We start from the raw sequence: 25,242 nt of genomic DNA on the forward strand, positions 1-25,242 counted from the left end.
TGGCTCCACCCAAGCACTGCTCTGCAGCAACCAAAAATATGTGTTATCGCTGCTATTTTAATCAAAAATCCAGAACACAGCATCGCACAAGCCTCTATGAAAAAAATAAACTCTTATCTCTGCTAAGACCACGACAAGTTTACAGGTCACATATGAACTTTTAGTGTGAGAATGCTGCGCTCTGGTAGGTCACATCACCGGTTTGGGGGCAGTTTGGTGAATCCCCTGAATAATTTCGGCATGCCTGGCGGTTTGGGCAAAAGCTGATGGTTTTGGCTGCGCTGCACCTCAGTGAAAAACAAGATAATGTAAGATTGTGACACAGGGACGGCAGAATGGGTAGGCTGAACTCTAGAATTAAGAGGAGAGGCGCTGCCTCCCTGTTTATGGCTGGGTAGGGGCACGAAGCCCCCGCCCCGTGAGGTAGCGATGAGGGGGCGGCAGGGAGAGGAACTGAAGGGCTTTATTGAACTCCTGGCGGCGGCCATTTCAGGTCAGGGAACCCTCCTCCCGCAGCGGCGTCGCTCCGCCTCACCACGCATGCGCCGCCGCGGTTCGGGCAGCCGGGGCGTGCGGCCGCCAGCCATAAGCTGCCCCACCCCCAGCGCGCACGCGCACCGCCACCACCGGCCTCACCTCCCCACGCCACCCCGGCGCCGCTTCCGCCTCGCGGGCCAATCGGCGGCGGCGCTGCCCCGCGGCGGGCCAATCAGCGGCGCCCACGACCCTCCCCGCCGCACCAAGAGCCGCGCCGCCGGGGCTCGGCCGGCAGTGTCGCGGCGGGCGTGGGGCGGTCATGGTGTGCGCCGCCGCCTCCGCCGGGCGGCTGGGCCCCGCGCTGCCCTTCCTCATCGTGCTCCTCGACCTGCGGCACCACGGTGAGCAGCGATTCACCCCCGGGCCTTAGCGACACTCCGGGCCTTCCCCGGCGCTGCCTGAGGGGGTCGGGGCGGTTTGGCTGCGCCTCCCTCCCGGCGCCGGGTGTGCGCCCCGGCAGCGCCCAGGCCCCGTTATGCAACCGCCGGTTGTCTTGCTTGTAAAAGTCTGCCTTGTGCCAGCTGGTTCGTGGGTCGGTGACAGCCTGCCTGGCCTTTGTACCTTACAGTCGATACCTGTGGATGTGAGTTATTTCAGGCCAGTAAATGCGTTCAGTCAGAAATGTTTTGGGATACGTGGTGTCGTGGGAAGCTGCAGTTCATCCCTTCCTGTCCTGTTTCCTGAATCCTTTCCCCTTGAACTCCCTGACTCCTGCCAAAGAGCTCCCGTCTGGCACAGACTGCCTCTTGGGAACGCTTCCCCTTCGTGGCTGCTCACCCACACAAACTGAGGCAAAAAGAGGCAACTGGGGAGGATAGGGAAATACTGTTCCTCTTTCCCTTCCCCACCCTAAGGAAAAGGTAATAAAGAGAACAAGAAGAAATGATTTTTAAGTATATGGTGCTCAATTCCTTACTGTCAGCCCAGTAACCTCCTCGCCTCTATCCCATATGTTTCTGCCCTGAGTTTGGGAAGGTTTTTTCGTCTCTCCCCAAGTTTTGTGAGGAAGAAACAAGTTTTCTCTTGGCTTTTTGGTTTGCCAAGCTTTGTTTTATTTATGAACTTTGTTTGCAAACTGAGGGAGTAAAACTGCGTGGATGGAAATTGGACTTATGTCAACTGGATGTGGGGAGGGGAAGGTTTTGCTGTGCCCTGAGGCCGCTTGTGAGCTTTTTTGACGAGCCCTGAAGCTGCGATTGCATCTCCACTTCTTCCTTTGTTCGTTCTTATCGCTGCAAAGCATGCTGACACACTTACAGAAGGGCCATACTAATCAGAACCATCCCAAAAGCAGGACTGCCCCTTCACGTGACAAAACAACCACTGGACTCTGTTTAAAAATAAAAGTTCAGCTCCCTTTGATTAAGTTTAGTGGCATGCATGTTTCTGCTTGGAAGAACGTGCCAGTGAAAATTGTGTTTCTGGTGCACTGTCTTATTTTCATAGTCCCGTGACCCAGCTTGGGCATGAAATTAAAAAAAAGTTGAAAATTCTTCAGGGAAGAAAATAGGAGCGTATGGATAAGTGTAAAACCGTGAAGCAGTTCTGGAGTTAGAGGGCCAGAAACCCTACCAGGAAGCTCTCAGCTCTTTGAAGTGCGTGTATTTAACTGGAAGGACAGGCCGGCTACACCTGTTTGTCTTCCTGTAGGGTGTCAGCACCTGGAGCAGGAAAGCAGGAGCACCTGGTTGCTCTCCGGAGCAGGTCTGTGGACTCTCTGCTCTTGGGTCAGGGAGTAGGTACCCAAAAATGTTGCGCAGAACTCCCGTGTCTGTGCTGGCAGCCCTTGGCTGTCTGCCACGGGGTGGTTGCTTTGGAGCCGCTGTCTGCCTGCTGCCAAAAAGTTAAGTGCTGTGTTTGTGAGCGAACAGCCCGGCCATCAGGTCTGTGCACTCCTCAGTAGCTCACGGTGACACTGGCTGCTCCTGGAGATCCCTCACTGATATGTGATGTTCAGAAACAGGTAGGGTCAAGTTTTTCCTGCTCAGTAACCCTTAACTCTCACTTCACTTGTTTCTTTTATTTGCTGGTGCTGTCTTTGGTATTTTCAAGGAAAAAGCTCTCCTGCCAGATGCGTTGTGTGGCTGCTGTGCCTTATGAGCATAACGCACAAGCTGGGCGCTGTAGGCACGTCCTGTAGTGGAAGCTATTCTTAGAGCAGTGCTGATGTGACTGAATGTGAAACGTGGATGCTCCGCGAGGAACTGGAGACGCTGTGAAACTTGAATGCTGTGTTTTGGTGAGCAGAAAGTGCCTCAGAGTAACCTACAGCCCCTTTACAGCATCCAACCCCACATCTCACAACTTCTGAGAGACTTCAGATATTCATATGTGGGGAAAGGCAGAGGCATGAAGCTCATGGGTCTTCTGTTGTTTCATTTTTTGGGGTAAATTTTGTTTTTTCATGTTAAATATTTCAGCCTGCTTGCGGTTGATGTCTGATTTGTTGCTACCACGCTCCCAAAGCCAGGGGGAATTGGCCTTTTTCCAAGGGCGTGTGTTTTTTTGTTTGTGCCTTACTGTTTGTTTTGGCCTTTTAAAGGACATTGGATGACTCAGTGATCAAAACTTTAAGCTAGGAAAAAGGCAAGTGTCCATTTTTTTTTTCCCTGTAAAAGAGAAATTCACATGAAAGCTACTGAATACTGCATGTGAGAAACCTGTCAAGAAATGCTTCTGTGATATTGTCAGTGAAGCTGTTTATATTTATTCAGTGTTGTGCACACCCAGAATGGATTTTAAAATGCATTTTTAATAAGTTCCCCAAATGGACTGTATGAGAAATATTACTGTTTTAATTCCCTCTAGTTAAACAACAAACAAAAAAAGAAAACTTGGGGGTTATTTTATAATTATTTCCATTGATTTTAAAAAGGAAATTTGTTTGTGTGGCAGATATAATGCAAACCATTGAATTGAAGCCTTTGGATCCAATTACTTGATTTGTCACCGATGTTTTTTTTTTTTTTTCAAGAGGTAGAAGTTTTTCCAGTGGATACAGAGGACATTTTTGTCATTTTTTTTTTAGTAGAGACAGCCCAACTTTCTTACGATGTGGAACTGGAAGTTATGAACTGCATTAAGGAGTGGGAAGGGAAAATAACAAGACTTTGGATGCTAAAAACTCCTAAAAGTTGATGCCTTGGTGATCAGAAGTTACTGTTCCTTCATTAGAAATACTACTTTGTTGTTTAATCACCTCTCAGGGTGAGAAGTTCTGATATGCTTTCCTTTAATGTGCCTGGGTAGTGTAACGCTTCAGACTAAGAACCAACTTCAAAGTGCTACTCAATTTTTGTATTGAATTCATAGGATCATAGTCCCACCCCCCTGCCATGGGCAGGGACACCTCCCACCAGCCCAGGCTGCCCACAGCCCCATCCAGCCTGGCCTTGAGCACCTCCAGGGATGGGGCACCCACAGCTTCTCTGGGCAGCCTGTGCCAGGGCCTCACCACCCTCACAGTGAAGAACTTCTTCCTTGTATCTGATCTAAACCTGCATTCTATGCTTAAAAACATTATTCCTCGTCTTATTGCTATACTCCCTGATGAAGAGTCCCCCTCGAGTTCATTTCTGATGATTTCAGTACAAAACCTGAGTAAAAGAAATTGCTTCCTCGTAATTGTAGCTCATTGTTTTCTGAGGGTAGTGTATTTAAGATTTTAATGTATTGACCTTGCTTAAATTTGTGCATAATGGATGCTGTCAGAAAGCTGTTCATCGTGTGCATGTTTTAAGTCACAAATTGACAAGTCATAGTGAAATTCTGATTATGATTTAAAGACTGCTGGAAGCAGTACAAATAAAAAAAACACCATTGCTGACTTCATATATGTACAGCAAGGACTTAAAATCAGCAGTCTTGGCAGTCTTCTTTCCCTGGAGGTTGACCAGCAGCAGTTCGTCAGTTTTAAGCTAAAACCCATCCCTTCTGAAACACACCACTCAAATACAAATTTCATATTACTTCTTAAATGGAAAGAGAATTATAGTTGTTTATATCAAAACTTACTCTCTGGAAACATTTTGCCTTGGAAATGATAAAGATGAGGCACAAATGTGGTAGATAAGCCAATCCCTGGAGTGGCCAAGAGCTCTTAGTAGAGTCCTTAAGTATCAGTAGGGTCAGAGTTTCACTCTGACATCCTTTTGGGGAGGGGAGGGCATGCTGAGAGTTCTTAGGCTGCAGGTTGTTGTCATATGGAAAAGCATCACCTCTCCTTCTGTATCAGTACCAATGTTTATGTTGCACTATTATTGTATGTATTTGTTATAATAAGCTGGCCGTTCAGAACATCACTCTTGTTTTCCTTCAAGGAGCTGAATGTGGAATAAATGCTGATGTAGAAAAGCAACTTGAAATGGGAAAGAAGTTACTGGCTGCTGGACAGCTAGCAGATGCTTTGTCTCACTTCCATGCGGCTATAGGTATGTAATTGAAGAAAGTGACATCTGCAATAAATGTTTCTGCCTTATTTATGTATTTATGCTAGTGTTTGCTTCCTTACTTAGCCTTTCTTGCAAGTCTGTGAGTCACCAGAGTTGGGGCACCTTCATGCAGCTGCTTGGACTTCAGCAGGAGCCAGGAGAGCTGCCGTAGAATATTTATGCTTTGGTTTTAATAAAAGAAGCTGTTAAATGGACTGCACAATACATGAACGTGCTGTCGCTGCTGTTCTGCGAGCCAGTTATATGGCAGCAGTTACATGTGACTGCAGCGCCATTTGATGAGGTGCTCCCTGTACCTAATCCCATCAAGATCAGAATTTATCTTTGGCTTTGAAAGGCTGGGTTTATCCACTCGTTCTTCTTCAACACCTTAAAATAAAAATAGTCTCACTTTATTTTTTTTCAGTCTTGCAGTGGGCAGTACCACAATGGAAATGATGCTGTAAGTTGGGTACATTGAAAGGGTAGCGAAGGGTACATTCACTGTCTCCCACTCTTACACTCAGCGAGTTCCTATTTTGGTGTTCTGCGTTTGCACCAGCCTGAGAAGTTAAATGCTGCTTGTATGAATTTAAAGGAAGGCTGGTGGTTCAAGTCCTTGAATTGAAACACAGAGGCAGACTGCAGCAGTGAAGAGCAGCGTCCATTAACACTGCAGTTCTTCAATTACACGTTTTTGTTCTTTTTTTTTTGTTATAATGTGTGTGTGTATGCAAGTGCAGTATTTTCCCCGTGAGAGTAGTAACACTGAGTTGTTACACAGTAATGAGTTGCACTGCTGAGACACTTCTATTTATGCCCTGGCCTAAAAATAAAGTGTAATTGAAATACGGCTGGTTCCGGGCTATTAGTGTTTTCTCCTCCTTTTATTAGATCAGCTCCTCTTGGGGTGGAAGGAGCCTCTTTTGCTGTGCCCTGGGAGAACCTCCTCCTGTGGGGATGGTCTCTTCGTCCTTTTGCCTCTTGTGTTGCTGCACAAGTGCTCCCGTGGGATCTGAGCAGAGCTAACGTTAGCAGCGTGGCTTATTCCTTTATTATTGGTTGGGTATAAAGATCCCGTCCATTTCTTCTTCTGTTTTATTTTTAACTCCTCAATTCTGTCTATTTGGTGGCACCTCTGCGAGGTTTACCTCTCTGGGTAAATGCTGACTGACGTTGCTTTCTGTTACTTCTGACAGTCAGGATGATTATCTGATGCTGAAATACACTTTCTGGGTTAGCTGTTTCCTATCTTCTTTCTTCCTCTGTGTAGGAATAACATTCCTGAACTTCATCTTTTGATTTGTTTGCATTGAGTTATGTGCAGTAAGACTTAATACTAGGTTGTTTCCTGCTCTTAAAGGTAGTAATACTTGAATTTACTTGATGTCCATAATCCTAGTGTACAAGGTGCGTACAGCATGGAGGTTGATTTTCAATAATATCATAACCCAGTGCTAGACATCAATGTTTCCACAGCCAAGAGATTGTGGAAAAAGAGTGCAGATACCTTTTTCCAAAGAGATTTAACCTAGCACTTAGGTGTTGGGGGTGGCCAGCTGTGAAGCTGTTGACCTGCATTAAGATTTTGGGCAATACTTTGTTTCATTTATTTTCAAGTTGAACTTCAGCCTCTGATGAGGCGTGAAAGAGATGTCCTTGTGTTGTTCCTCAGATGTGGGTGTTCTTGTATACAAATCCTGGATTTTCATACGTATAATTAATTGGGCAGTAAATAGTCTGCCTTACACTGTGTATGGTTGTGTGGGAGCTCTAAATTACCTTTTCCTAAGAACCTCAAGAGTAACTGAGGAGAATATGAAGGAGAAAACAAGCTTCTGAAAACAGGTTTGCCTCGTGTAGGGGTATCCATATAGAGTGTTAAAATTGGAGGATCTTGGAAGTCTGAGCAGCAGACACCATGAAATGTGGTGGCCTTGAAGTTAGGCTGCAGGTTTTGGTGTAGTACCTGGTTTTGTCCCCCATTAAGAGGGGGTGTTGGTGCCCACTTTAATATTAGAAAGAAGTTGCTGCTGTCTAAATGGATGATAGGAAGGGTTTATGCATCTGTAATGACGTTGGACTAACATATTGCTCGATTGGGGATTATTTGTTTGCATTCTGGGTGATGGACAGGGGCTGGGAAGGAGAATAATGAATTAACGTGCTCTCAAATGCGGGCCTGCAGTTTGAGATAAAGGGTAAGTACGCAGGGACTGCTTTTTTCCTGCACAAGGCTAAAAAGATGTACATATTTCTTCTTCCAAAGTCTTAATTATTAGCAATGTACTGTGCTTCTCTAATCTCCATTGTTAAATAATTAAACCGCATTACAAATTACTCGGAACAAATGTTTTATTGATAAATGCAAATTTGTCTTTTCCAGTGGCTTACAACTCAGGTAATATATTTTTAGTCATTAGAGTTGAGCTGCACCCAGAGGTTCAGTTGTTCGGAGATAGTTCTGATTCCTGTTCATTCGCTTGCAGAGGGAGACTCTGATAACTACATTGCTTATTACAGAAGAGCCACAGTGTACTTAGCCATGGGGAAATCTAAAGCAGCAATTCGCGACTTAAGTAAAGTGGTGGAATTAAAGCAGGACTTCACATCCGTAAGTATTGCTGGGATTGGAAACTGTTTGAGTGGATACAAAAAATACTTCAAAGGAGGCTGGTCTTCAGGTTTTGCTAAACAGAAATAGAAAATACGTTATCACACAACTTTAAATAGGATAAAATAATAGCAGAGGGGTATGTGCTAGAATTTGAAAGTACTCTGAGCACAGTCTGGATTGTTCCTCTGGTAGCTAATGGTTTTATTCAGTGCATGTTCCTCATGGGCTTGTACCAAGTGTTTTTCTTCTCTGTTGTGGTTGTTCCCCTCTCACCAAGGCTGTGAGGGAGCGGATGCCTCTTCTGCCCTCCTGACCAGCAGCTGAGCTGAGGCTTCTCTTCTTCACAAATTTGTAAGATTTTTCAATCAAAATCTTACAAATCACTCGTTTGTCATCTTACATAGCTTCTATTGCTCTAAAAGTTTAATGAGAGAACCCAATATTAGAGTTTTAAAAATCATTTTCTTTTTTTTAAATCTATGACCACATATAATCAGGACAATGGAATAAGGTAAACATTCACTTCGTTTTGTGCAACTTCTCAAATGTGTTCTTTTCAATTATGTTTAGGACTACAGTTTTTTTTATAAAAAAGTCTATACTTTGGACCTCCATTATGGTGTGAAGTAATTCTTTTCTGTCAGAGCCCTCTTAAGAACATTGGGAAGACAAAGAGCAGGTGGTGGTATTTCTTATTCAGCTTGTTAGCTTGTAGTAAAAAGAAACATTTTTTTCCTGCTAAAGGAAACAAGTTCAGTTTCATAATTTCCTGAAGACCCATGTGTAAACTGAAAGAAACTGTCTTCTCTTTAATTTCAGGCAAGATTACAGCGAGGACAATTACTGCTCAAGCAAGGGAAGTTTGATGAAGCAGAGGATGACTTTAAAAACGTGGTAAGTTCTCCAACTCACCTGAATTGAAGAACAGTTTCTGGTTTTAAGTTGGCTTCTGAGCCCAGGTCTCATCTCAGCTCTGATGCTCTAGAGAATGCGTGTGGATACCAAAGTTCAAATCTTCCCTGTCCTTTAAAGGTGTTGTAGTGAGGCTGCTTTGTATGAACAAACGATAAAGTTGAGCTGGAGAAGTGAAGTTGAAATAAGGCGTTGCGTGAAGTAGCACAGCACTCTGTAAAGTCTTGGTTTTGTTTGCGTGCCTAACACTTTGTGATCTCTCCCTGATGATACCTGTACTAGAGAGCAGTCTTGGTTCAGAAAGGTGGTGTGGGACTCAGTACATAGTTGAACGCTGATTTCCATCACCATTTTCAGGAGACAATGGGAAATGACTGTAGGCCGCATGGATCAGGCTCTCTTTCCACTGATTGCAGAGAGATCCTGGCCTCTTAGTTCAGTCACTGTGATGCTAAAATCAATTAATTCAGTGGCATACATCTGCATCTCTTTATCTGTGAAGGAATTCTCCAGCCTTTGTGAAAGTGTTGAAAATACTTTCTGTTGTCAAAAAGTGCTTTGAGTTACCACGCAGCTGTAGTTGGCTATTACTCACCTAAAACTCACGTAGGTCGTTTTTTATTTCAGTTATTTCAGTCTCATGCTGCGAAAATAAACTCTAGAACAAAATCCACTTCATCCTCAGATAACATGTGGAACTCATTTTCCTCGGTTTCACAAATTTTCTATAAGCAGGAGGGTAAATAAGATTAATTCTTGTATTTGTTTTCTCTTCAATATTTTCTAGTTTGAACAGCTTGCCTGTCCTTTATACCAAAACAAATAGAATTTGCAAGTGTAACTGGTGCTGTTGTGTTGGCTTTCTTTGTGTGATGGAGAAAGCAGCTCTGTGTTGCAGCTTAGAGATGCTTAAAGGAAATGTTACTTGTGAGTATGTGAGACAAAACCAGAGGAGTGACTGCTGCAGTTACAAGTGCAGGAGGCAGTGCTGTGTTTGCAGCAAAACAGCAGTGGTTTATCCTGGCCTCTTGCTGCTGCTTCCTCAGGAAGTGTCTCAGGGGTGAGCCTGCGGTCTGCAGCTGCATGTCTGGCTGCACTGCTGCCCTGCTTTTTGCTCTGTGGGAGAAGGTTGTGCAGCTCTAATTAACAGGACAGCTGCTGCAGTAGCAGCTATGGGATGGCAGCGTTGGTTCTGAGCTTGTGCCCGCGTCTCTCCACAGTTACTGGCTCCCTGAGTATTGCTCAATACTGCATACGGAAATGCTCTCCAGTCAACTGTTAAATAACTTGGCTTTTTTTCCAAACCAGCTGAAATTCTGAAAAACATAAAAAAAGATTGCTGCCTTTGTTCAGTCAAACTGTTTCAGTCTTCAGTTGAGCTTTAAACCTGGAGTAGGACAGAAGAAACTGAGAGTTTCTTCTCAGTGGTTAACTTAGATACCATATTGGTTGTAAATTTTAGTGCCAGTTCCCTTGGTTCTGTGAACGACATTGCTTATGCACTTCCTTAGTGATTGCAGCAAGTAGTTACAGTGTATTCGAGCAAGGTAAGAAGATACTAATGCAATCCTTCATAATAGATTAAAAATTTATCCACTGTGTGAATAAATTATATATACATGAGAGGATGGGAGAAAAGGAGGAAGGCTGTTAGAGATGAAGTGGCTTCTAAATTATTTTAAGACTTGAACGTTTTAAACTCTGTATCTTAGCTACCAAAAGCAACACAGGAAAGGTAAACAGTAGTCACTAAGAAACTGACTCATATCATAAATCAGCTGTCAAGAACCTCAAAGGAGTAAGTTGTAGGCTGAAATGAAAAGTCCTATTTCTAGGGCAGATGCGAAGAAGTGCTAGTGGGGTCTCAGTAGCTTTTAGGCAAGGACTCAGTTTTGGTCTTGAATACCTAAAATTGCATGTTTTACCTGTGAGCTGAGTATATAATCTCAAATTCTGCTCCTTGGCTGTGAATGTAGATGAGGACCTGATAGCTGTCCAGCATTTTAATCTGTTGGCTGGATAGCTACCAGCCAAGCTGCTGTCAGTCAGGGTAAGCACACAGCAGAGCAGCAAATGAAGGTGTCCAAACCTGGATTTAATTTACAGTGCAACTTTGGCTATCTGACATTTGTTGTACGCGTTCTTGAAGCCTGCAAGCAGTCACAGTAGCTGTGTCATGGTCTGATCATGCATTTCTGCAAGCAGAAGTTAAATATCATGTAAAGATGTTGAAATACAGCACCTTCTCACCATCTATTCCACTTCTTCACTGCAAGGGAAGTCTTTATGTGGAGAAAAACACCTGCTTTCTTTATGGTGCAGATTTGCAGAGCATTAATGTAGATGGTTGAGGACATCTATACACCTATAAAAATGAACCAGAAGGAGGTTAATTTGCTAGGTTTTTACCTTCAGTGTTATTTTTTCCTGAGAAAACAGTTTTCTGGATGAGAAGGCTTTCAGAAGAAAGCCTTCTTTGAAGTAGATTGTGTTCCCTTGGATGACAATAGATGTTATCTTGTGTTTTCACTGATTTGTTTTTGTTTGGTGGTCAGCTGTTGATTTTAAGGCAGGGGATCAGATTTTTAAAATGTTCTCTACTTTTGAGCTGGAGAAACCAGATCAAGGTGTAGAAACTAAGGAGAGTGTTTTAGGATGAACTGCTCAAAGACAGGCTTGTAGGAGGAAGGCAGTTTGCATTTCCCTGTATGATGTTTGCATTAACAGTCAGTGTTGCTTTCCCTGTCTACCAGAAGCTGCAAGCTGTAACGAGCTGCCTGCAAATGCTGTGTTCTCATAGCGTATTTCAGAAGTTTGTCAAATCCCAGTATAAGTGCTGAAATGCCTGTTTTCTTCCTGTCATTCCTCCATTCTTGCTTGGAGTTGTGCTCCTTGAAAGAGATGTCTGGACAGTAAGACAGAGTAAGAAAAACCTCAGAAATGGAATAGGGTGACAGGTAAACTTCCCAGCCTATAGCAGCAACAGTTCTCTGTACATCTTAAAAGAATCACTGAAAACTTTCTGCCAGTAAAATAGTAAACCTATACTTGAATGTGTACTTGTGGAGAGGAAAAAAAGCCTTTAAATTCTTTCTATGCAGTTTTAAAGTATGTGGGGAAGTTTCCTGAGGACCCTAAACCTCTTTAAAGTTACCTGGTTGCTGAGCAGAGCAGTTCTTCCCTTTGGATATCTCCCTTCTATTTATCTTCTCTTCTCTTCTACTACCCAAGATGTCCCTGGCTGGCTGAGGAGCATTTGTGGCAGTGGGAATGTCTGGCTGGAGGAGTGGGTTTGCTGCTTTTAGGAGCAGAGCCTCTGGAGACCCCAGCCTTAGGGCCATCCTTTCACAGGTTGCTTTTGTTTTTTCATTTTTCCACACTGTCCTTCCCTGTTTGCTGAAGTCAATCACTGGGTTTGGACAGAGGGGGTGATTCAGGCTTATCCTCGATGCGTGAAGCAACACAATGTTTACAGCAACACTTCCTTTAGGCCAACAGGTGCACCAAGCTGATGAGGTTCATACAAGCACCAGCCTCTTTTTGTATAGCCACACAGGATCCTCCTTACTCTTTAGAACAGTGGCTTTCCTCTTAATAACTCAGCTATCAGCATGGAAATCTAACGCCTGGAGGGTAATAAAACTGCTCATGGATGTCAACAGGAGGGTCTCGTTCTTGTCTTCAGAGTGCCCAGGATGAAACAGGGATAAATCAGAAGTCCTTGGGTGAAAAAATTGAAAACAAAGTTATTGCTTATGGTGTTTAATAGCATTAATTTCTCCACTCCAATTTTGGATAAATGCTGGTATGCATTAATGTCAAGTCCCTTCTGTTCTGGTGAGCAGTTCCCAAGCAATAGCAGTAAGCAGGGTGGGTTTCTGGCACATCAACACTCAAATCTAAGGCCTCAGTCCATGAAAACCCTGCAAAATTTATCTTGAAGCATGTGGTTTTCAGTGAAAATAAAGGGGTAACGCTATCCTTTGGTTGATGAAGGCCTTCTGAAAAGGATACAAAAGTGATTGAAGCTTTGGCTGCCCTTTGGATGTTCCTTGTAATATCGTTTATGGCCCTGCTGATGTCCTAGAGAATGACAAGCATCCGGGTTACTGTGTAGGAGATGCAAAAACTGGAAGGATTTTTAGGACAGAACTTCTGTCACTTCTGCCTAGCCTGTTGGAAAGTCTGAAAGGGAAAAAGTTGTCAAATATATTACAGTCAGGAAAAAAAATAGGGTTTGAAATGTTCACAGTTGCATTTTGTTGCAATAAATACGTCCAAACTGAGGTGCCCTCAATGTGCTTCTGAGGGAGACAATTGCACAGGCACTTAAAACCTGGAAACTGAAGTTTCCACTGGCAGTTCCACTAGATGTCAGCCAAAACTAGGTGACTGTGTGCTGCGTTTTTGCAGATCCCTTTTTTTTCTAGTCTAATGAAGCCTGTGGCTGTTTCAAAATGCACTGAACAATGCTTTTCCGTGGCTAGTTGGCCAGCATTTTGGATGGAGGTGAAGGAGACCATTTCCTGGCACAAGTTAACCTGATCAAAGTCACTCAGCAAACTTGTGTTGGGTATTTTGAATTTCTCTTAACTAGATTACATTAGCAGCGGATTGTTTCCACATATGTTGCTCTGTGGTAACACGATCATCTGCAGCTTCCTGAGTAAAAGGTATTTAAACACTTACTGCCTTTTTCCATCTAACATCATAGCTGTTACCTCATATGTTGCTCTGCCAGCACAGACCTTTCCTGTCTCTTCTGTAGTGTGTGGATGCCTTGACCTTTGATAAAACAAACAAAAGAGGTCCCTGCCTCCCCCAAAAAAGCTTTTCACAAGCCTACTCAATTTGCTGCTGTTGTTATAGTCAAAAGCACGGAAAAACAAGGAAAATGCTGGGGCTGAGGACCTGAATTCCTGATAGGCTTTTCCCTATTGCCCTGAGCGCAGGAAGGTAATGCTGAAGTTTTGAGTCGAGTCCTTGAGATGAAGTTCTGTGGAAGCCAGCCTCCTCGCGGACAGTGAAGAAGAGAGAGAGGCACCCATGCAAATGCTTTTAAAGTCTTGCTTGATAAATTGCTTGTGGCTGATCCTTTTGTTTAACTTTGCTCATCTAGGGGCAAAAGGCAGGTTTTCTTTGCCCAATGACGTTTCTCCCCTCTACTGAGGTTAGACAATCAAATAAAGCAGCACTTATAGTGGTAAATCTGTAATAAAGAACTACTTACAATAACAAAGCCATTCCCGTATGCTGGCTTCTCCTTTTCTCTAAAGGAATTAGTAGCAAGTTGATTTTTTTTCAGTAGTGAGCAAAAGCTGCTGTAACAGATGGCTGATGCTTGTTGCTGCAACTGCAACTCATCTAGCATTGCCATCTGAATGCAGTAAAACTCCAGGACTGCCAAGGATGCTGTGCTGGAGAGCAGTGGCTGCGTTCTGGAGCATCTTCACTGCTAGCAGCGTGCTCGTCCAGCTGCCCTGTGCAGAGCAGAGCTTCGAGTTGGTGCAGGGTGATGAAGGGTGCAGAGGAGTAATCGAGAAGTGAATTGTTATCAGCAGTGGTGTAACAGGCTTCTGATCGCTGGGCAAAAGGACAGGAAAAACTTCAAGTAAAGCAAAATGACAGTGTCAAACAACTGCATTACATTTCCAGCTTTTTCTCTTGGAGCTTAATGAAGAGGCCTTTTTTAACCTGTAAATAACATTACTGATTAAAACATGATAATAATACACTCTACACTCAAACTCTTAATAATTAACTATTTTCATGATACATGGAACACAAAAACTTAACAGCTTAATTTTGAATGATAGCTTGAGAGGTTTCCCTTTGCTTTGACATGCCAGTTTGTACTAAAATTACCTCAGATGTTTCACTCAAATGGTCTTTATTACAATCTGATTTGTCTGTGTGATTGTAAAATTGCTTCTCATATTCCACTGATGCTGTTCTCCAAATAAATTACAAGAAACATCATGCGTCTAAGGAGTGCAGTTACCATGAGGTAAGTTGAAATGGAAAAAGCTCGTCTGTAGAAGGAGTTCTTAATTTTTGAAAGAAGATGACACTGAGAAATCAAGGGAGAAAGTTAAGCCCGTCAGCTGGAACTAAGGAGGTCAGACCTGGGAGAGGTTTGTGTTCTTGGAACTTCTTAAATTGCAGATGCAGAAATTTACCTCTGTTGCAAGCTCCAGATTTGAGGGAGAATGAGGATGCAAAACAGCAAGGGTTTGTAGGCAGAATCTCTGTGCTAACCAGAAGAAAAGCTTTTAGAAACATAGTAAGAGTCAACTTACCAAGAACAAAACTCTTTGATCGCATCCCTCTCTCTTGCTGGGATAGAGTGTGGAGGGGGATAAAGGAGAATTTTTGGGTCTAAGTACAACTTGATTTCTGCCAGTAAAATGAAACAACTTCATAAAGGGTCAGAAAGACTTCAAATGAAGAATTGAAGACAGAGGTGTGGGACCTGGTCGTGCTTTTCATGTTGCGTTAAGGCTTTTCTCTTTTATATGCTTAGATAATGAGAATTGGGAAATTTTGTTAAAGGAGTTCTGAGGGCTGATGCTGAATTACGTTAGAGACTTAAGCACGAAGTGTGAGCGTTTGAAGGGCTCTCTGATTAGAAGAAGGGAAAGGGTAACTTCAAGGGTAAAGGAGGAGAGAAAAAGTATTGGATGACTTTGAAGGCTTGGTAATTTTAGTTGATGGTCTGTGTATAAAATACAAGGTAGTGCAAGTTTTGATTAAAATAAAAATCCTGGTCCAGGAGAGGAATTGCTGCGTATGATGTGTCCAGTGGTGAGTGATCAAGCAGGGTGAGGGGAGGAATTAGGAGCTCTCGAACTTCTGACATCTCGTATGAAAGCTAAAAATGTCTCCGGAATTCAGAGTTGGAAACACTTCTGGAATTATAAAACTCATTTTACTTTATTTGCAGCTTTAGTCAGTTCTCCGTGGTATGATTACCAAAAAGAGATTCTGGAACAGGCAGTTCAGCCTCTCTTCTTGTTAATGTTTGCAGCTCAAATCCAATCCCAGCAATAATGAGGAAAAAGATGCTCAGACTCAGCTGACAAAATCTGATGAGCTACAGCGCCTGCATTCCCAAGCATTATCTGCCTACCAGCAAGAGGATTACGAAGCTGCGATCTCTCTTCTTGATGAAATCTTGGCAGTAAGTGTGAAGTAAAACGATGCAGGGAAAGGGAAGAGCTCCTGTCCGACGTATTTTGGTTCAATAACTTCTTGACTAATGTGCAAACACATGGTGTAATTGGCGTGGTTTTGCTGAGCACCACGAATCCGTGCTGAGGCTGGAGAGTGCAGAATGCTGAGTGAGCACTACCTGCAACAAAATAAATTAAAAAAAGAAATCATTGTTATGGTTAAAGATAAGTCTTCAACCAAGCTTTTGCTGTGGGGCAGCTTTTGGATCATCATCTGCTTTTTTCACAGCTCAGTATTCCTGAGGGGGAGGGGGGAGTTGTTCTACAACCCAAATACAGGAGGGATAGGTGGTTTGCATCTAGATCTTTCTTTGCTAATACGTAGGCAGTTTGTGCGTGCTAAATATAAAGTTACATAAAGGGTGGATCATCACTGTGAAGCAGGTACTTCCTTGTCTTGAGAAAATGAAGTAACAAATGCTTAAGAACACCACCACGTAAAAAACGTGTATAGCTGTGTTCTCTAAAACCATGGTTTAAAAACAAAGGATAAGACCCAAAAGAAATTATACAAAATGAATTATGATAGGCAATTCCTTTTGAGTAATTATTCTTGCCATACTGTGACGCTGTTACCTCTGTATAAATCTTCAAAATCCAGATATTGAGGTCAAATCTTGCTTTGCTGAAACTTACTCACATGCTTCTTCCTAGAGGACAGCTGACAGCTCGGTCCTTGCTGTTCATTTACTCCTGTTCTTTTGGGAAGATACAATAATTTATGGTTCTGGTACCCTTCCCTGGAGGCTTAGCAGACTGTCTCTGTTTAAGCAGTGCCAGGAGATTTAATTCATCTTCCTGCATGAGCTCACTGAATCACTTACAAATTCTTCAGGCCTTTGTTTTCCGTTTGGGCAGGTGCATCGCAGCATCCAGCAGGAAGCAGAGATGCTAATTTCGTGCGCCCTGCATGCAGCTCGAACCTTATGCTACTGCAGTTGGCAAAATGAAACTTAATGGGGTTTGTGTTTTGTTGGGGAGGGACAGAAGTGAGGTGTTATGGACCAAAGTCAAGCTTTAATTTTGATTTCTCAAGGTTTGTGTTTGGGATGCAGAGCTGCGGGAACTTCGAGCTGAGTGTTATATAAAGGAAGGGGAGCCAAGCAAAGCCATTAGTGACTTGAAAGCCGCTGCCAAATTAAAGAACGATAACACTGAAGCCTTCTATAAAATAAGCAGGATATATTATCAGCTTGGGGACCATGAATTATCACTCAGGTAATTTCACTGTTTGCTGTAATTATAAGAATTGAGACAAAATGTGCTGATGTAGGGCATGATAAACCACGAAATATCCGTTATCTTTTTGTTTTTGGATGAAGTAGCAACTCTGGGCTGGACCTGATAAGGGAAACTCCTTTCCAGAAGCTAAGAACTGTGAAGACATCATGTTTATTCTTGGCAGAGCAGCCATCAGTGCTGCCTGAGCAATTTTTATTCTTGTTTAGATGCCATTGTGTAGAAAAAAGAAGTTGCTTACATTTGCTGCTGTTGTTATATTTCTCTGTCCTGGAAGAAAGTGGTTCTCCAAACTTGGAGACTTGTATTTTTTAAACTTTGAACCTACTTTCAAATTAAGTTCACAGTGAAAACAAAAAAATGTTTGAGTTGAGCCCTGGGGTTGCCCAGTCCAAACTGCTAACTTCATATTCCTTGTGCTCAGATGGACAAATGATATAACTAATTTCCACATACAAGTGTTTTTTTCTCTTCCCATAACAAGCTTAATGATTTTCAAATGAATGGTTTTGTCTGTGCTTAGGAACAAAACAAGGTTTTTTGATCGTGTTCTGAAAATAACACTATGGTTGTGCTGTGATGACTCATTTTTAACGTATAGTTATGTGTATGTATTAGTTATACATAATTTTTATTAATTTGTGACTGGGTTCTGGAGGTTTTTGTTTAAGACCTTTTCCTAGTTTAAAAGGTATGGGTCTTAATCAGAGTCTCATTAAATGGTCCTCACAGTGAAAAGTCTGGCTCAGGTTTGGCAGATAACTTTATCAAGTGGAGCTTTGGGCCTTACCTGAGTTTTGTCTGTTCCAGGCAGCATAAAATATGCTTACACCTTACATATATTTTTTAATATACCTAAATTAAAGGAAAACTACAATTGTCTAACTGCTGAATGCAATGAAATTTCCAGAGTGTGTTTTTCTTTTACTGTTTCACTCAGATACTAATGTAATGCTTTTCAATTTTAGCATATTTAGCAGTAAAAAATAATGAAAAACAAACAAAAAACAAATATCCCTGTATCTTCTGGAAGACACTTTTTCACTCATTTTAATTTTTAAATAAAGGGAGAGATTGTGTAAAGAAGCCAACTGTTGTTTTGGACAGGTTACAGATGCTGCGTTGTGTCTCTAGATGAGATTCCATAACGTGTGGTGTTTTCTCTTATTTCCTTCTCCCTGTGAAAAGTGAAGTCCGGGAGTGCCTGAAACTTGACCAAGACCATAAGCAATGTTTCTCTCTCTATAAGCAAGTAAAGAAACTCAACAAGCAGATTGAGTCAGCAGAAGAATTCATCAGAGAAGGCAGGTAAGTGTTCATTGTCGTACGTTCAAATCACTACCAAGGCACCAACTAATTATTGACTGAGGAGCTGATTAAGTAATGCTTTTTGCATCTGTCAGTTGAAGTGGATAACTGAGCACAGCTCTCAAATTACAATTAAAATAAATATTGACTCGTAGTCAATTCTGAATCCTTTTTGATACCGCTGTCTTCTCTTTGCATACTTTATGGAGCAGGTATTAAGACCAAGGTAGGGATAATGTTTGTTAACTCTCAGGTATTGGAGGATGTAATCTTCAGACTAAAGACACCAAGCGCTCCTGTGGTGCCTTGAAAGCTAAAGTGGATCTGGCTGCTAGGACTTCTTTACGCACCTTGTGTAATGCTTCTCTTCTGTTACTTCTTGCTTCATTTCAGTCTTACACCTTCCCAAGTGTGCAACATCCAACTGTAAGAAGCCCTAGCAAGTGATTAAATGTTGTCAGGGTGGCTCTTTAAAAGGAAGTGTGTCAGGAGAAGTGAATCAGCACAACTGAAGGCTGTTTTATTAAGTCAGCAGTCCACTCGGGCTTTTCTCACTTTAGTTTTCTCTTTAATTCAGTATCAGCACATTTTCAGGGACTCTTCTGAGAGCTTGAATTTCTTCTAGCTTGTAGCAGCCCATGAGTTCAATCACACAGTTGCATACTTAGGTGAGCGTTCAAGTCTACTTCTTATTAACTGTAGAACTTGAGTGTCTTTGAACCTTCACAGCAAAAATACATTTTGCTACGTGGCTTGCTGAAAAGAATATAGGGAGAAAACAACCTCCTGGTTCAAACTGGCATAAGATTTTTTTTTTGGCACCACAAAAGGCAATTAGGGCGGTGCTCATGCCAGGACAGACTTAGTCCATCTCGAATGTCAAAACTAGAGAAGCTTTTTTTTTTTTTGGAAGTGCTGAATGGGATATTGGGCAGGAAGCAAATCTAGACACTCTTGTCGGTATGCTCTCTGGGAATGCAGTCATGGTGTTCTACAAAAGCCTGCTAGGCACGGTGCCTGCTCTTCTGTTTTGAAGCACAGGAGAGGGAGCAGGAATATAATTCTTAAAGTGGTTGAAAATTTTTTCATAGTGTTGCCTCCCATCATGCCTTTGAGACCTTTACAGCCAAGGTACGTTGTTTGGAGGATGGGAAAATCTGGATTTTAAGATTTCAACATCTGCAAATAAATTGCAGCAGCCCAAAGTAGTTATTACATTTCGTAATAGTGTGCTCTGTAATTAAAACAGGTATGAAGATGCTATCAACAAATATGACTCTGTTATGAAAACTGAGCGAGATGTCCCAATTTATGCTACTCGTGCCAAAGAAAGGATCTGTCACTGTTTGTCCAAGGTAATTCTTGCTTCCACTTGCCTCTCCAAATTTCTGTAAAAGCAAAACAAAGAACTCCACCCATGAACTTGATTTTCCTTTCTCCTCTTTAGAATCAGCAGGCTACAGAAGCCATAAAAGTTTGTACAGAAGTTCTGCAACTGGAACCAACCAACGTGAATGCCCTGAAAGACAGAGCAGAAGCTTATTTGCTGGAAGACCTGTACGAAGAAGGTATGATTGTATGCACCTTGTTCCTGCCTTTTGGTGGGCACTTAAAATGCAGTTAGTGTTGCAGAAATTTTTAACATGCACTTTTGATTCCACACTACGTTGTTATCCCTAATCAGCACTGGTAGTAGCACATTTACAAAAATACCTGCTGTTAATTTTGTCTTGATTAGTATAAGTGGTGTGCACTTGTTTTAGCTAGAGTGTTCTTTACAACAGTGGGCTGTGTTCAGGATCCTTTATGTGAGAGCATTCAGCTTATTCAGACTTAAACACATTTTATATAAACAGTAGTGCCAGAGCAGCGTTCATAGACAAAAGGTAATTATGGTTAGGTCATGTAAGCCCATTTTAGGAGCTTCCTTTGAATGTCCTTAGATAACAGAATGAAACAAGGCTGTCCTGTACCTTAGTGTGTGCTCAGAGTAGAGGAGGGGAGGCCACTGTTTCACCTCCCTGGGTCTCTGTAATGCTGCCAAGAGCAGTAAACTGATTCTGTTCTTGACACTGCATTTCTTGTGCTGTAGAGCAGGGAAGCAACAAAAGGGAGGGATGAATCTTCAAGTGCTGCCTCCCCCAAAACACACCCGTGTGCCATCACCCCACATCTTCCAACCAGGGATGTTTTTGGGGTTGTGCTGGACCTGCTGGCCATTCCTCCTCTCCCAGAAGACAGAGAACCACGAGGCTGGTGCTCGGTGCATACGCAGCCTTGGAAAACAGGGACTGAGTAATCGGTGTCTCTGAGTACACCACTATGTTGTTTTGCAGCTTCCTGAAGAGTACTAAGTGCTCGTGCACTATAAAAATCTTCAAAATTTAATTTAGCGAATCTCATTTCCACGAGGAACCAGGCTTAAGAAAGAGACTTGAGCAATCTGTCTGTTCCTGTGCTCACTCATGCAGCAGTTTAGGAAGCCTTGGGCTGCTTCAGTGAAATGAGATAAAGGAGAGGACTCGCAGGCTTTAAATCTGCTGGAAAACCAGCTCCATTAATTTTAATGCTCCTAGAACAACTTCCCTTTTCTGTACTCTGGTACTGGGGCTTCAGCTTCACGGCTGAACCAAAAACCACTCCGTTTAAACACGGAGACAGCAGCTCCCAGCAATGGCATGCTTGGATTTTTTTTGTCTGTTGAGGAAATGAATCAGATGATACTGCTCACCTCTTGAAGTAAACGTCACAGATGAGATTTGTTTTATTTTTTCTTGGTTGTCTTGACTCAAATGCTTGGAAACAAGGTGTAAGGAGGACTGGAGTGACTTCAGGCAGCCCTTTTTAGCAGCCTTGTAGACTTGGTGCTCCAGAAGTGACCTAGTCCTGGGCCTTCGCTGCTGAGGCTGGCAAATCCCCCTCCTTGTAAGAAAGGGTGGAAGACAGCAGTGTTTCTGAGAACATCTAAGGACCTTGATACAAAGCTTCCCCCACCCTTCAACTTCAGCTTCTGTGAAGTGAGGGCTGACTTCTCCCTGCTGCAGGGAGCAGTCGAGTAATTAAAATCCCAGCCTCATATTTAAAGTGGGAAATTGATTCTCCCCTGAATGAAACCCCAAGCGGGAGGCACCTACGTCCTATTTAAGGACAGGAAATCTCCAAGTGCTTATCATTGAAAACTTTGAAGGAGATCATTGTCAAATGCTCAAGATGCACTTAAGGATGTATAGCTGAGCCCTGATTCCCATTAAATGCCTTTAATTACTTCATAATCACACGGGATCCAGGACTTGTCTGTGAAGACAGATGTGTAATGAATCCCTTCCTGGCACCTCCCTGTAAGTACAGGAGTCTGTTAGTCTATCGAGTATCCAGCACAAGTTCTTCCAGAGAGGAAGAAGAAGCATTTGCTCCTGCAGAATTGCTCAGGACATGTTTCATCTCCCCACCCTGCTATGGTGCAGGAGGCAGGCCCTGTTCCTGTGAGCATTACAGCTTCAGTTACAGCTCTGACAGAGTTGGTCTGAAGCAGCAGGCCAGTCAGAAGAAAGGGTGATTCTTGTGTAAGCTTGGGAGGCATCAGTGCTTCTAGAAACAGTGGCTGAGAGCAGCTGATTAAATACCTCACTCAGCATACCTGGAATTCGTAGCAAGTCTCCTGCTCTCCTAACAATATTTTTGTCATCAGGAAGCTGTCACCCTGCTCCAAAAGCGCCTGGTCCCACCCCTCACATGTGGACAGAGCTCAGCTCTGAAATATTTGCCCCTTAAGCAGCGTTGTTGCCAGCTGTGGGGCATGCTGTAGACAGAGAAAAAGTCTTGGGGTGATAAAACAGCATAACAAAATTGCTCCACTTTCATTTCTATCAGTTCCAGCAGTATCTATTAGGCACATGCATTAGTGTAATTGTTAAAAGTCTCATCCAGAAGCAGGATGTTTTGTTCCAGCAGCAAGTAACAGCATCCGATGATGTGAAAATGAACAGAAATTCAGTTTTGCTTGTAACAGAACATGAAATTGTTGGGGCACTGGAAATGCTGCTTGGATTACTTTTTTTTTTCAATAACCAAAACAAGATTGCGGTGGAATCAGATGTCTGAATAGCACAGATTCATTAGCACTTCCTGCTGTCTTGCTCAGAAACAGTGGAAAACAAATGTAACACCTGCTGAGAAATAGCATCTGCTTGGAAATAATCTGCTGCGAGTGCTTTGTCTGACTCGAGAAACCTGGGAGACTTGGATCTGCAGATGAGACTTGGAGGATTACGGCAGTGAAAGAAGAGTAGGCTCATTAAGGGCTTCAACAGTTGCCTCCCTTGATAAATCTCGGTATCAAAGAATGCTTAAAATTGGTGTCTTAAGCATTGGGGTACCACTTCCAGTAATAATATGGTGTACGTCAAAAAGGTCTAGAAATGAGATCTCAATATTCACGAGTGCAGTGTTCCTGCTCTCCTGCTTTTATTTCAAGAGTTGGATTTGTCAGGGATGAAAGAGTGCCTTTAGGGTAGTGGGGGGACACAATGACAGAACACCCAAAGCTTAAAATGAAGCTGTCTGCAGGATATATTGATATTGAGGCATCAAAAGAGAATATTTGTCTTTCACTGTGTCATAATTGTGGTGTTGCATACATGCATTTACTTGGTAATGTGAAATCTGGCGTCCTTGTTGTTAAAGAGACTTTTTCTGCTTTCTGTTGGGTTGAGTGCACGTGCTGGGAGAAGGAACCTTAATGTAAAGATTGTGTACAATGGCAAATGCACAGCAATGTATGGGACTAACGCTGTGCAGCTGGCTCTTCAGTTACTGCACACTGAAACTTCTCCATTCCTCTTCTGTCCCAGTCTGGCTGCTCGTTATGTTTGTCCCTAGGACTCTAGCATCTCGAAGAGCGTTCTGACTGGCTGCTAACAACCTCTCTTCTCCCTTTCCAAAAAGTGCAGTGAATCTAAAGAAAGAAAAGTACCTCATTTATATGTGAACGAGAACCTCCTCTGCCCTAGCGTTTTCTAATTTGCAAAAAGCACATTTGGCAAGTTCAAGTTCCTCTGTTTATAAGTGGTAACGGCAAAACTTCAGTTTTGCAGAGTGTTTGAGTTCTTGTTGAAGTTTGTGAGGAGTTATGTCATGCTTTTTCCATTTTCTTCTTTCACAAAGCTATTAAAGACTACGAAACTGCTCAAGCCAACAGTGAAAATGACCAGCAGATTCGGGAGGGGCTCGAACGAGCCCAGCGGATGTTGAAGCAATCACAGAAGAGAGATTACTATAAAATTTTAGGAGTAAAAAGGTGAGACATTCATATCTGAGACGATGACGTGGATGCTATTAAACTATCATATGTTAGCAAGTTGATCACTTGCATTTGTTCTGCTGCTTATTTTTTGTTCATGTCTTACTACCTTCACTTTTCTACTGCACTAGGTGAGCAGTGTTCAGCTTTTAAGTGGCATTTGTTTAAAACTTATTGAGAAAGACAGAGTAGAAACTACCACTGGGAATGAAGGAAGTAAATGCCTTGGCAAGAAATCTTTGGTATGGATGATCGAAAGTAAGGTGAATGACCAGGGGAAGAAATGAGGACTGGGAAGAATTACTTAAAGCAAGAAAAATAAAATTGTAGCAGATGTCATGATGGATCAGGAGAGTTTGAAAGGACTGAATGAAAGAGGTATCTGAAATGCTTCTGCCTAGAAAAACTGACAGCTTCTCTTTGTAAAGAGAACCAAACAAATGTTCAGTTCTGAACCAGTATCGGTCATCTTCCTAACTGAGAACTAATTCAATCCCTGCTCTGTGCTTTTTGTCTCACCTTACTGTGAATCCTTCAGACTGGGAACTCTACTGCTGTAGTAGCACCTTTCCAAAGAGAGTAAATAGATAGTGAAACAAAGAGGAGTCTTTAAAGCTACAGCCTCCTTCCTCTGTATTTGTATGGATGTCCAACATCACCTTAAGAAGGTTAAATAGGATCTCATAATTATCTTGATGCCCTTAATTACTTTTCCAAAAGTGTTTAAAATAAACGAGTAGATTGAGGAGTGTGGCACATGCACAATTAGAAGGCTTATAAGTGACCTATAACTTTATCCGTCCAGAAACGCCAGAAAGCAGGAGATCATAAAAGCATACAGAAAGCTGGCGTCCCAGTGGCACCCTGACAACTTCCAGAGCGAGGAAGAAAAGAAGAAAGCAGAGAAAAAATTCATTGATATAGCAGCTGCTAAGGAAGTTCTTACTGACCCGGGTAAGGCTTGCTCTTATGAAGTTACTTTGCTTTATGACCTTTTTTGGGACCTTATATCTGACACTTGCTGCATTTTTAACAAACATATCAGGTTCCCTTTTTCTGCTCTCCCCTTAACCATTTTTGAGAAATGGTGGGACTCAGCTGCTCCAAGTGTTGACTTTTGAAATTCCAGCGTGTTCTGTTGGACAGCCGGGTACTGGCTTGCCTTGTGTTAAACTAAATGATTTATTTGAAGGCCTTAGTACTGCGTTCTCACAGGGCTGGAGGCTTTTCTCCTCTGCCAGTGTCCTGGAGAGCTTTGAGAAACTCAGAAGGAATTAAACAGGTTCCTACAAATGCTGCCAATATAAGTGATAACAGCAGTTCCCTGTTTTAGGGGTGGTTCCAAACCACTTTTTTGGTCTTCAAAGACACTGTTGCATTGCTGTCCTGCCTGCAGTGCCACCGTTCCACCTTGTTTTTTCTTCTTTCAGAAATGAGACGGAAATTTGACGCAGGAGAGGACCCACTGGATGCGGAGAGTCAGCAGGGTGGGGGCAACCCTTTCCACAGGAACTGGAACACGTGGCAAGGATTCAACCCCTTCGGCTCGGGAGGAGGACCATTTACATTCAAATTTCACTTCAGTTAGAGCCAGGACTGTTTTCGGGTGGCTGCTGCTGTTTTTTACTTAATTCGTTCAAAGAAAATAAAAACTCTCTCAGTACCAGA

At 42.6% G+C, this 25,242-nt stretch overlaps 1 protein-coding gene across 1 annotated transcript; it reads left to right on the plus strand.

The window, feature by feature from the left end:
* Positions 1-720: 720 nt before the first annotated feature.
* On the plus strand, positions 721-25,242 carry DNAJC3 (DnaJ heat shock protein family (Hsp40) member C3). Its single transcript, XM_068677176.1, has 12 exons — positions 721-878; positions 4,857-4,967; positions 7,457-7,581; positions 8,404-8,478; positions 15,524-15,676; positions 16,765-16,946; positions 18,156-18,275; positions 19,525-19,630; positions 19,723-19,843; positions 23,439-23,571; positions 24,380-24,528; positions 25,005-25,242. The coding sequence occupies exons 1-12, from the start codon at positions 797-799 to the stop codon at positions 25,160-25,162; spliced, it is 1,515 nt and encodes a 504-aa protein (XP_068533277.1). The 5' UTR covers positions 721-796; the 3' UTR covers positions 25,163-25,242.

This window comes from Anas acuta, chromosome 1 (assembly GCF_963932015.1).
Source record: "Anas acuta chromosome 1, bAnaAcu1.1, whole genome shotgun sequence".
Taxonomy (NCBI): Eukaryota; Metazoa; Chordata; class Aves; order Anseriformes; family Anatidae; genus Anas; species Anas acuta.

Excerpts from the sequence above, each read along its gene's own strand:
- DNAJC3 (XM_068677176.1), top strand. The coding sequence starts at position 797 with ATGGTGTGCGCCGCCGCCTCCGCCGGGCGGCTGGGCCCCGCGCTGCCC. Across the intron at positions 18,276-19,524 it reads GAATTCATCAGAGAAGGCAG|GTATGAAGATGCTATCAACA; the intron begins GTAAGTGTTCAT and ends TAATTAAAACAG. Across the intron at positions 23,572-24,379 it reads AAAATTTTAGGAGTAAAAAG|AAACGCCAGAAAGCAGGAGA; the intron begins GTGAGACATTCA and ends TTATCCGTCCAG.